The sequence below is a fragment of the Ornithodoros turicata genome, chromosome 1 (assembly GCF_037126465.1).
Source record: "Ornithodoros turicata isolate Travis chromosome 1, ASM3712646v1, whole genome shotgun sequence".
NCBI lineage: Eukaryota > Metazoa > Arthropoda > Arachnida > Ixodida > Argasidae > Ornithodoros > Ornithodoros turicata.
The window spans coordinates 66,349,305-66,362,016 of NC_088201.1; the positions used below are offsets into that span (position 1 = coordinate 66,349,305).

Sequence of the window (12,712 nt, forward strand, 5' to 3'; positions counted from 1 at the left end):
AATACGGAAAACAGCTAACAAATAAACTGTTCAACAACTGACAAGCATTTTTCCATTCCTTTTTTTTTTTTTTTTTTTGCAGATACTACTGGAGATGTCGACGTTGTAGCTCGAAAAAACATTCTTTCCTTCGGGACAAAAAGGAGGTTAAAATTACTTGCAAAGCATTACTTATTCGAAAACGACTAGGTGAATTACGTTCATCGTATGGTGTAATGAACTGAAACAAACAGAACTAAAAAAACCACAACGATAAGCTGAGCGAATAATAATTTTAAAACCGAAACGCGCACACGAATCGATGCAAAGCAAATACGAAGGGACAGTTACATACCGGGAGAGAATATGAAGTGAATAGTCGTATACACCGAACCGAACACATTTGGAATATCTGATGTATAAGGATTTGTATGAATGTAAGGATTTATCAGGATGTGTGTATGACCAGCTCCCGTGGCATAGTGGTTAAGATGATCGCTTTCCACGCCGAGACTGGGAGGTGACACGGGTTCGAATCCTGTCACCGACTGTGCTGTCTGAGGTTTTCCCTGGGTTTTCCGGAGACTATCCAGACGAATATCGGCCCAGGACACATACTAACCCCACTCTTTCCTGCTGTCCTCTGTCCATCTGTCCACGTCTGTACGCCCCTCATAGCCACAGTTGCTTCGCGGCGCTAACACGGAATTAAAAAGGATGTGTGTATGTATCAGTATTTTCGCATGAAGCAGCGCTCTCTGTTTGCATGCCTTCTATCGTGTCGTTTTCGGGCTTATGCGTGCAGGAAGAACTATTCGAATATGTTCGGTTTGAAAGAGACATTTTTCGATTCGCAATTCGAATCGAAGTTACATTCATTCGCTTCGGTATTCGAAAAATCCGATTACTCGCAGAACCATGCGCAAAAGTTACGCATATAGTCACATTTTCCTTATTTGCAGATCTTCCTTTGTTTCCAGTCTGTCGCTTATTTTTATTCGCTATTTGAGTTAAGAAAACCTATAGTTATATAGGTACGGTCTGACGTTTTCGGGTTAAATGTCTTTCCCGAATTCGGGGTGGGGAAGTCGGATCCTATTTTTAATCCTGAAATTCATGTTGAAATTGGGTACTATTGTGATACATACGAGTGTTATTGGTTTATTGTTTTCTGTCTGTCCAGCAAGCGCCCCGCAGTTAAAGGTGCACATAACGGTCAAAGATGCATTCCTTGGGAGTTATAGTCACAAGCATGTTGTAACAATGTGCTTGACATAGTTTATTGCTGCACTCAAATAGGATTTATGTCAGACCTGCGGTCCTGCGCACATATTGCTACTGTACGTGATGCAACGTAATACGTGATTGAAATTCGAGGGGGGGGGGGAATAATCGCGTTAAACCCGAAGTACAGGCCAAGTTTTTATCAGCACGACACCCTGTAGGCACTGCAAGTGCCAATCGCAAGAGTCAGCAGAAGCGTGCTCTTCCAATTCAGTCGACGTGCATATACAATCTCTCCTTGAAAAGAGCGAAATATAGAACGGCGATAACACATAACGGTGAACGGCATTTGAGAGTTTTAGTAGATCGTTCGCAAAGGCGATAGCGTACGTAACAGATAGTGTTGGTGGTTCTGCTCACTGCGCGAAGCTCTCTTTCTGTTATGGACGCGCAGAGAACCATCAACCCTATCCTTTGCGTACGCAAAGCCGATAGCGTACGATGTACTGAAACTCTCTGATATCGGGGCTTTAGGAAATGCTTCACAGTATGCGGAAATGTCTTTCCGGTAGCACGTCCTTCAAGTCCAAAGCGCCGTTGTCAACCTGGTTGCAATAATCGCTTGATATAGCGGCCACTATCTCTGCAGGCACGGTCGCTTCGTTAAATCGATAGCAACGCTGTCGACGTGGAGATGTTGGCATTTTGATAGTCGTTCCGAACAATGAAACCGCAAAACAATGCCCGATAAAGTGTATCATTCAGTTGTATTTTCTTTACAGATATGCAACGAACGTATAAGGACAAATTTTCGACTTCATTGAGATTTGCTGACAGTCAACAACAACGAGAGAAAGATGATGACACTTAACAGTCCGATTATTCTGATTATACGAACTGTCTGATAATTAATACTCAGCTATTTACACATTACGCCAATACCAACTGAAACCCTTGCGCATCTTTTTCTTGTCGTAGCATGTAACAGATACTAGGGCTCTGAATAGAGAGAGAAAGGACGAGACACTTTGTTGAAGAAGGTATACTGATAAAGGAAAAAAAAAAAACTACTTTGCTTTACCTCACAAGAAACTGTGGCCGCAGCCAAGCTTGTCCGCATGTACTCGTTTCGAGAGAGAGAAGAGGCCACCGCTATTTTCATACCACCAAGCCTCGACGATAGTCCGAGCAGCGAGCACCTATATAAAAATTGGGGCGGGCTCAGTCGTATCCGAGCCGTAGTGTTCTACATGAAAACGTCACGATCTCCGATTCCTTTGCTCCTTTGCGGGATTTTAATGCAAGAAATACGAGTGGTTATTCGTTTATTCATTCCATTCATTAGTCATTTATTAATACCAAGAACATTTAAGTCGGCGCGCACCGCCTCACATCGACGCTGCGCCTGGGGTTCTCTGGCGGGGTCTGGCTCCTCCACGTTGTTGAGCCCCCCTCTGGATGCACTCCATCGTCTTTTTAGGTCACTTTCACACTGTCACAATTGGAAGTTGTCCCGCTGGTAGAGGGTAAGGGCTCGCTGTGCGCGCCGGCAGTCGAATTTGCCTCTGCCGCTAATCTTCTTCGGCGCTCCCGTAGCTCTCTCGATCGCTCGCTGCTGGACTTTGGGGCCTTTCTGGGTTCCTCTCGAACCACCCTTTCTTCTGAATGCCGTTCCCTACGATTCTGATCATATTTTAGTTCCATATATGCCGACATCCTGGCAAACTTTTGGTATTTCAACTTTGCAAATTTATAAAATTTTGGTTATTGTTGTTGAAGCCGATATCGCTTAAGGTCCAGGTAGAACCTCTCAAGCGCTTTCTAACGATCCCTCGATCGGAGTCCTAGCTTCACGCGTTCGCGAGATGGACTGCCCGCAAAGTACGCGTACCCCTATATTTCCGTCTCTCTCGCACGTGCCCGCCACACACATAGTTTGCGTCAGCCGCCGCAATGACCTTGTTAGCTAGAATCTTACACGTATAAGCTATCTACATTTAGCCGGTTGGTTGCCATCGGGTTATTACTCACCGAGTTATCGATACATGAAGCTCGGCATAATTTCGTTGCATCGTAAATTTTGACCTGGCTACCAAACCGAACTTACAGACGTTTTCACGTCGAAAAGGAAATAAACGAAAGCTTCTAAAAGCTACGCTTCGGAGTGCCAGTTGCAAAGTCAGAGGACATTTTCCAGTGAAACGCCAACAAATTTGGCCACCGATTCATGCTGCAAATTTATATTTCAAAGTTGGCATCTGGTATTCAGATGTTCCCTGTTTCCCATTTTGTAGAAGCAAGTGCAGTACTTCGTCCAAAGCAATCTACTTTGGAAATGATGGATACAAAGTACAGAGGCCGCACGGCTGTGTTCACAGATGGTTTGTCTACGTTGAATGGCTCCTCCGCTGCCTTTGTCATACCGGACGAGTCAATATCATGTGGGTTTCGCCTGTCACATCGCACTTCGTCGAGCTCTGCAGAGCTGTATGCCATCTTGGTATCTCTAAAGACTGTCTTGAACTACCCTCCTCGCTCCTGGGTGATATACACTGACTCAAAATCAGCCCTGCAATGTGTAGCAAGCATGGGCATCCGCGGCTCTTTGGCCCCGGTGGTAGTGAGTATCCTGACGGTGCTCAAGGTTCTTGAGGAACAAGGACACCGGTTGACCCTACAGTGGGTCCCCGGCCACACTGGCATTCAGGGCAACGAGGAGGCAGATTTGGCGGCGGCGGCGGCCCACCGTATCTCCAGAGCCGTGTCCACCATTATCCTCTCCAACGGAGATAGACGCTTCTACTTGTCTGCGTTGGTGTCACCCTTGGCCCGCCAGCAATGGCTCCATGACATCACTCAATGGTCACTCCTCCATGCAGTGGACCCGTCATTATCATTTAAGATGCCAGGTGGCTTCCCTAGCAGCTTTATGTCACTTCTGCGGCGTCTACAACTCAACGTCGCATTCACCCCTGTGTTCCGGGTTAAGCTGGGTTACAGTAACACGGCGCTGTGCCCAGCTTGCCACACCCAAGCTACGATCCTCCATATCATCGAGGACTGTGACCAGTACACGTGTGAACGCCGGGTATTTCGACGCCAACTTGAGCCCCTTGACCATAGACCATTCAGCTTGACCAAAGTGCTTGGCCCATGGAGCTCCCCTGCGCATCAGTGCCGGGCTCTTCGCTCCCTTTTTGCCTTCATGCAAGCCACTGGACTCCTCTAAGAGCTCTAAACAGAACTCCGACCTGTCGTCGCTTCAAGTTCACCATAATTCATCCTCTCATATAAACCTCTGTGAAGTGGGGCAGGGTCCTGTGGCTACCACAGGGAAACCTCCTATGTCATCATCACTTGTCCATTTATTGTTGTTGTTGTTCGTACAATTAAAGATAGCCGTACTGAATTTTGCGGCTCGCAAATGACCCTGCTGATAACGACTGCGATGCGAATATGGACTACAAAATACCTTACGTAAAACAAAAAAACGATAGCGACACATTTTGAAGTAAACTAAATTGAGAAGAAAAAAAGGCAACAAGGAAACGGTTGCCTCACTTCTATCCTTCCCTATTCCTGATAAACCTTCAGTGATTATTTGGTCGGTTATTGAGGGTCCAGAAACCAGAACCACGGATTTCAGATAGCAGAGGTGCAGATGGGGAAGGATAGTACTGGTGGTCCCCAGCTGATAGTTCTCTTGCATGTTCACTAATAGCAGGTGTAACTTTGCAACAAACAACAACAGATAAATTGATGATGATGATGAATGGGGAAATTCGCAACAAAATAAGCACATGGACGTTCGAAGTTAGCGCAAATTGTAACGAACAGAAATTTGCGAATTAAATTTGACCGAAGTTGTCAGAAGTAATCGTAAAATCTCCCCCGAGGTAAATAGCGTTTACCCCATACTGTTCAGACAAGTAGATATTTTAATAGGATTTTTTATCGCGTTAGGCGATGTACCCTGTATATTGAAAAATCCACTCGTCAGAAGATTACGGGATCAACGGTGTTTATCTTCGGCGAACTTTTGCCATGACATACGAGCACTATGATGAATCTTCGGTCGCGAGAAACTTGATTTTCTGAATTGAACTCCGAAATTTGCAAAGCCAACTGAGCCACGTTTTGTGTGTGTGTGTGCTGTGTCTCTTTTCTTTTTTTTTTTTTTTTTTGCCAGAAATGAAATAGAAAGCGCATGTTGGATGTACCCTATTCCACGACAAAATACGTTAGCTTCTACGATGGTAATCAACGGGAATTAGCCGGGGCAGGCTACATTTAAGGACAAGCACGAACACGTAATCCTCCAACGCCCAAGAATCAACGCAATCAAATAACCCAGGAAAAAGGTGCGTCCTGGCGTCAGCACCTTTTTTTCCTGGGTTATTTGATTACAATGATAATAGCTGGAAAAAATTGCTGTCGTTTAGAGAAGCGCATATTCGCTTCTCTATTCGCGCAGCAGAAGTGCTGATCGGCCGCGATCAGCTCTCCGTCAAATTAATCCAAGGAGCAGTGGAAGAAGACGGTGACCCGGCCGGCTGCAGCGTTCAAACGCCACACTTATCTGAACGAGAGTGAGGAGGAATACAGGATGAGGCGGATAACCGTTTTCTCACACTGCTTCAATTGACGGAGAATTAAGCGCGACCGACAATTCGCGCGTCTCGAAACCATAGTTTTCGTGTGTGTGTGTGTTTTTTTTTTTTTTTTTTGCAGCTATTGCCATTGTAGAAGGGAATGTCATTTAGCCATGGAATGGGGTAAATCCAATATGCGCTTTCTTCTTCTAGTAAAAATAAATAAAAAATGCGAGGCTTTGCAAATCTCTGAGTTCAATTCAGAAAATCGAGTTTCTCGCGACCGAAAATTGATCAAGGTGCTCGTATGTTACGGCGGAAGTTTACCGAAGATAAACACCGCTGATCCCGTAATTTTCAGACAAATGGATTTCTGAACGTATTTTTGTGACCCGTTAGAAACACGCTGTAGTCTTCCTCGAAGGCGTTTTGCATGTTCTGTGGTCCAAGGGCAAGAAGAGACCAACTAGTGCCTCTACACGTGACTAGTGTTCCTCAAAAGATTCATTAATTACTTTAGACAGTAACGAGCCAGAGGAACAGAAAGTATCAACACTACGTTGGCAGCCCCTAACGTCGGTCCGTTAGTAGCGTGTCCGTCTACTGAACCCAAGGTTGCGGGTTCGAATCCGGCCGAGGACGAACTTGGTGGCAGGGTACAAGCTGCTTATAGACACGCCTCTTTTGCAAGGGACGTTAAATACAGTGTGCCGTGTGCTGAGATTTCAGCGAACGTTAAAGATCCCTCAGGTGAGCAGAACGAATCCAGAGAGACCGACCACTGTGGCGTCTCACGTGACCATAGCCGTGTCGCGCGAAAGTACGAATTATCACCAGCGTACAAGATACGGGGAAAGGAGCGAAGATGACAAGGACTGCGTAATACGTGCGTAATACAACTGAAACAAAGAAAAGAGCGATGATGAACAGAATTGCGAGATTACTGTCCGACACCTCCCGTACGCGGACTTCCCTCAATTACCGCCGTTGCCAAAGAATTCCTGGAAGAATCCGCTGCCGTGTGGAGGCCTCAAAAATTCCCAGCATCTCAAGTCAAGCGAAAGCGGCTTCGAAATGGGACTGCCAGGGCATGGTCAGAGATGAGATGCAGTCCCGTCTCGGAACCACTTGGGCATACGATTCGTTCAACTGGACAAGGAGATTTTGAAGTCGAACGTTTGAGGCAGTTTTAGCGCACACCGCGGTCGCACGGCAGGACGCTACGAACACGTCATCATATATGAATTCTGACTAATGGTTTTCCGGGGACATGGTGAGCCACCCATGACCGCGAAGCAAAGAGGGTTGCGCTACGACTTGTAAAGCTGGGAGACAATTTCCCCGACAATATACGCATTGAGCGCAGAAGAGACAACCAGAGTCCTCGCCGTGGCGATTTTTCAATTTCGGACTCCTACTGCCGCTCCCGTCAAACGGGCAGTGATATGCAAAGCACCAGGAAAAGTACTTCAAGTAAAGTACTAAGTACCTGGGAATATATTTAGTTATTTATCTACTCATGATACCATCAGGACCGTGAGGCAAGTATGTACTTTAACTGCAGTAAAAAGCCCTGCCGGTGCTAATACTTTGCTTAAAGTATAAAGTTGTGAGACATGTACTTGAAGTACTTGTTAAGTACAATCAAATACAACATGCTGTTTTTATGCCACACCTTTCAGCTCTTTATAGAGACTAATATTGCGCGTGTATATCTTCAAGTGCAACCTTTCAGACAAACCGCACACAACAGGCTCTACGCGTGAGCAAACACCGCAAAAGAGCACGTTGAGGTGTGTCAATTTATCGGCTACGATCGGATTGTGAACTGGCTAAAACAGGTCCCTCGAGCTTTGATAAATGTGCAATCTTTATTGATTGAAGACGAACCTGTCGTTGACAAGCGCACATTGCGGCGATAAAATTCTTTCCGACGCTTCTACCATCATGGGGCGGCTTCGTTCAAAGCAAGTAAGTAACCATGCCTCAATCCACCTTAACGGTAAAAACGCAACTAACTCACTATAAAACAATGAATTAAGCTAGAGAGGTTATCTCCTGGATTCGAAAACAGTGAGACTGGGGAGTCTAGGCTCTCTCTCCACAGTCTCAACGTTTTCAGCAATAACTACAAAGCTGAAGAGAGAGAGAGTGTGTGTGTGTGCACAACAGAGGAGGTGAAATGAGACACAAGCGGTGCACGTGTTTTTCTCACTAGCGGCATTGCGTCAGCGAACACATGCACGAAGCCTCCCCGCATCGTCTAGATTTCGTTGAGCGTTGGTTATCTCAGGCTATGTACTCATTCTTTCGATTGTCCTGGCAATGAAAAAGAAAAAGACACTCACGGACAATCAGGTGCGAGGCGGCGTTCTTTCTTTTCGATCTCCTGAGCATGCTGCACATTTGCCATGCTTAGTGTTCGCCGCATGACCACGCATGGGGCACTGCCGTTGCTTACACATTCCACCATGGCGGACACAACGCCGTTCTAGAGTCCGCACACTGAATTAGCGCTCACATGCACAGGCCGAGGCACACGGATGCGGTCACACAGCGGCGGTCGGAGTGAAACTGAACAAATCTCGTTGTCTGCTACTCCTGTCGTCCGCGCCAAGTGAAAGCAGAAGGCAGGGAGAGAGAGAGAGAGAGGTAACGGGCAAGGGCACGGACGCCGAGCTGCTGAGCGTGCTTGATGCGCGGAGGTCACGTGCACAGTTTCCGTTGTGCGGTTTCCAGGAGCGGCTTTAATCGCTATGTATCTGCGAGTGGATGTTTGGAGACTCTTCAGAGTTACTACTGCCACTATCAGTGTGGCATTACTGCGTGACACGTGACTTCTGCGGTTGTGTGGACCAGTGATTTCCTCAGAAATTCACTGCTGGGGGGGGGGGGGGGGGCTGAGCTTTCAAGGGGGGGGGGGGTGCTTGGTGAAGGTTCCACTTACGGAATTTTTCACAGACACGGAAAAAATCATGGCACAATGGTGACATATCTGCACAGCTTCCCGTTTTATTTGTATATGTTATTACATTAGAACACAGTACAGTAGAATACAGATTCATTATGAACGGCATTTCAACATTAAGATGCATAATCACATGACCGGCAAAGAAAAAAGCCTAGCACAGTGTCTCACGAAGCTCAATGAACACCTAGCAACCAACGATGAAAACCTTATACGAAAACAGCAGAATACCTCGCTTGATTGAGTTGGGCGCAAATGGTTCTTGATGATCTACATTGAGTTTGCGTGCCCGCACGCATTTTTGCTCGTATATGCGCGGAATATATGCATTGAACAGTCACTTTCAAATGATTTTGGAGAAATGCATGGTACGATCATCTGCATGACTGTGGTCCTACAGCCCAAGTTTGACCGTACAGGATGTATTTCGCTGCGGCGGACTCGCTACCAGAACGTGTTGGTGGCCGAGCTGGGTGGGGTTACCTGAGAAATTTCAGGGGGGGGGGGGGGTTGCAAAAGTGCAGGGAGGGTGTAGGGAAATCCCTGGTGTGGACGATCACAGAATGGTCTGGTGGTCCGTACATATTTCGTAAAGCAGATAGAAGCGTTATACATGCTATACGTATACATCCAAAATAATCAAAATAATGTTTTTTTTAAATTTCCATTTCTGATTGAAATAAAATGTCCCTCCGAATTGTGAGAAGTCAATACGACAAGACGGCGGCCCGTGTTCACATTCGCTGTGCTTCTTTGAGGACAAAAGGTGTAAATGTTGCCTATAGCATTTCCCGCGGACAGAGGGCACCTCACTTCTGACAGTGACGAAATTGAAAAAGACACAAACCTCAGTAATCTATAGCTATCGCGGGATTATCTAATCCAATCCACAGGATGGAAGATACTTGCAAACAAACTAGATACGAAGTAATTTATTCGTTGCGTATTTCCTCCGTGTATGGTTCTCTTTTCTGTAACCTACCGTTTTTCTCCAGCTCGGATAATTTCACCTTTTGTTAACTGAATGACTAATTGCCTTCTTTCTCATTTAGCATCGCCCATGCCATACAAAATATTTTTCACGCTACAGAACTGCGTCCCCAAAAGTTTTTGACGAGAGGTATCAAACTGTTAATCCGTTTTCTATATTTTTGCGGAAGTGATTATTTATTTTTATTTTTCATAACGATTAGTTATTAATTATTTCTGATTATTCTAATTAATTATTTTCTATGAAGTAGTAGACAGACTTATTAGCTTCTTAACAATGATCAGTTGAGTATAGGAGGTATACAAAATAAGATAACTAGTTGTATCTAATGGAGAAACACCGCTTAATTTCGCACCTGTTCACTGTTGCTCGCAAGGGGATTTTGGTTCCCCCTTTCTCCTTCGTAGCACGTCCACTGTTGAAACAAGATCGACCCTTGCATTTACGGGTCATCAGTAGCGCATGCATCACCGTTCAATACGAAACGGTATCACATCAGACATCAGAACACGAGCTTTCGACTTTACATTTTCTTTTCTTCGAGGCAAGGCAATCGTTGCCTGCCTCTATGTTTCGTTGCTGTTGCTCAAGCCACAAAGCACGCAGTGGATGAGCGACGGCAGATAACGAACACTGACACACAAGAAACCGTACCGTTTCCAAGACACACTAGTGATTAGTGCATCGTACGCTATTCCTGCCCTTTGCGTACGTAAGGGATAGCGTGGTGGTTCTGCGCAATGCGCGAAGCTCCCTTTATGTTTTGCGTGTGCGCAGAAGCGCCAACGCTATACTTTACGTACACAAAGGCGATAGCGTACTCTGCACTAAAATTCACTACTATGTTCGTCGCGGTTGTGATATGCTTAAGTTAACTAAGTTTCATCTCATTTCGCAACCGTCCAAGTAAGAAGTATACTTCAGGGTTCGTTGCTAATTAAGTAATCGTGCATGAGTGGTCAGGGGTTACATTTGTATATCTTACTTAAGGTATCTTCGAATTGGCTGCGCTCCCCGCACTAGTTCGGGAAACTTCCGCTATGATGCCGTGAGCGTGCGGTGCCGTTTCAGACCAGAGCTCGGGTTCAGACGATTTGATCCGCAGCTTCAACACTAGCGCCACCGCGGTCTGTTCCAAACCAAATGAACGCGTACAGCGGCCTCGTCATGTGAACTCCGCACCGATGCCACCGCATTGCTCTTTGTCCTCGTGTTGTTGCCTTCCGCTTTTAACTCGTCCTTCCTGTAATATAACGTTGGAAACGTTTTGCAAACGACCGCGACGTCCTTTTCTACGCGACCGCCGTCGGGCATTGTCGTCCGCTCATCGTAGTTTCACTCTTGCTGCACCTCCTATCCAGCAAGTGCAGGCTGGCCGTGAACTCGTTCATAACTAGGCGCGCCCTTTCACGAAGCGAATAGGAAAGTGCATCGGGCGAGCGCGGCACTGGAAAGACGACGACCAGCTCGCGTGGCTCAGTGGTTAGCATGCTGGCCATGTCACGTCGAGACTAGGAGATACCCGGGCTCGAATCCCGGTGCCGGCTGTGCCGGATGTTTACAACGACCAATGGGAATCGCGGTATAGCTCTCGCCCATCTCACGTCATCACTTAATGCGTGCTTGTGTCCCAGGGTTCATAACTCGTCAAGTACGACACGGAGAAACATAATTCTTTTGTCGTCAATACACTGGTGAGCAGTACAATGGCTACAACAACATCTTTATTTTGTGATGGTGAATGGGGAGTTTCATTGCCAGGGGCGATACTCTACCCCATTGCTGCTGGTGATGTGGGGAATGAAATAATGAGCCCCTTCACAATGGATGCATCATCGGTAATGAACCACACATATATCAACTGAACCTCTTTAACATTATTACTTTAGAAAAGTGTCATTTTTGGCTTTTTCATTGTGGTTCATTTCCGTGTAGAGGTCCCTCTGGTAGCCATGCAGTCGGTAGGCAGCGAGGTGGATACATAACCCTACAGATATTTGCATTTCAATTAGGATACAAGATACTACCCTTACTTCATAGAATCAGGGATATCGGAAGATGGGGGTAATGGGACGCCCCCCCCCCCCATAGCTCAAACAGCTCATTACGGCCCGAGTCTCATTACGGCCGAAGTCTCATTACGGCCGAAAGTCTCATTACGGCCGAAAATCCTTTAATCCCCAAGTGTCTCGTTACGGCCAAAGTCTCAATACGGCCGAAGGTAGTCTCATTACGGCCGAAGATGTCTCATAACGGCCAAAAAGAAAAAAGAAGCATCCACCATAGTAGCTCTGTATATACTGTGTTTTATGCTTCCCAAAATGTGTCCGAGGCGGTGTGCCCCCACGGCTTGTGTCACACACAATGGTTCATGCACACAATATTGCGACAGTGTTTCATGCATCCCTCGTGAAAAATGTTTTTATTGTCATATGTGTCACACGATATTTGTATGTGTTACGCCATTTTCTCTCAGTATTCAAGCAACATCCAACTCGTTGGTTCTGTGAGCAAACTGTATGTGTGTGTGTTCTGAAAAGTACTCCACAAGGGAGCCCACTGGGAGCTCCAGGAGTCACATGACCTATGACCATGATCTTCTCCCCCACTAGCTGCCTTCTACAATTTACGTCCACCTGAAATTTACAAAAAAGTACATAAGCCACTGAACAAAATGACATATGCTCTTGTTTGATGATGACTATAAGACATATGCTGTCAAGCAGACTTTTTTTTTTCATATATTCAAAACATATTCAAGAATTATGGACAACAATGACAATTACGTCATAATAATGCAGCTGCATAGCCAGGAAACTATTTCAGGAGGTGTTTTATGAGGCTTGACATGGGGTGGAGGAGTCCCCCTCGTCAGTGCTTTATCCAGACCCCCCCTAACTTTTTTGCCTGTGCACCCCCTACAGGGGGTGCCCTTGCGATTTCAGCTTCAGATACGTC

At 46.1% G+C, this 12,712-nt stretch overlaps 1 protein-coding gene across 1 annotated transcript in view; it reads right to left on the reverse strand.

Annotated features, from left to right (window-relative positions):
* The window catches only part of LOC135378350 (diacylglycerol O-acyltransferase 1-like), a 99,960-nt gene extending 91,537 nt beyond the window's left edge, over positions 1 to 8,423 (reverse strand). The window contains exon 1 of the mRNA XM_064611365.1: positions 8,144 to 8,423. Within this exon, the coding sequence (XP_064467435.1) occupies positions 8,144 to 8,268 (125 nt within the window). The 5' untranslated portion in view covers positions 8,269 to 8,423. The remainder of the gene's footprint in view (positions 1 to 8,143) is intronic.
* Between the last annotated feature and the right edge of the window lie 4,289 nt (positions 8,424 to 12,712).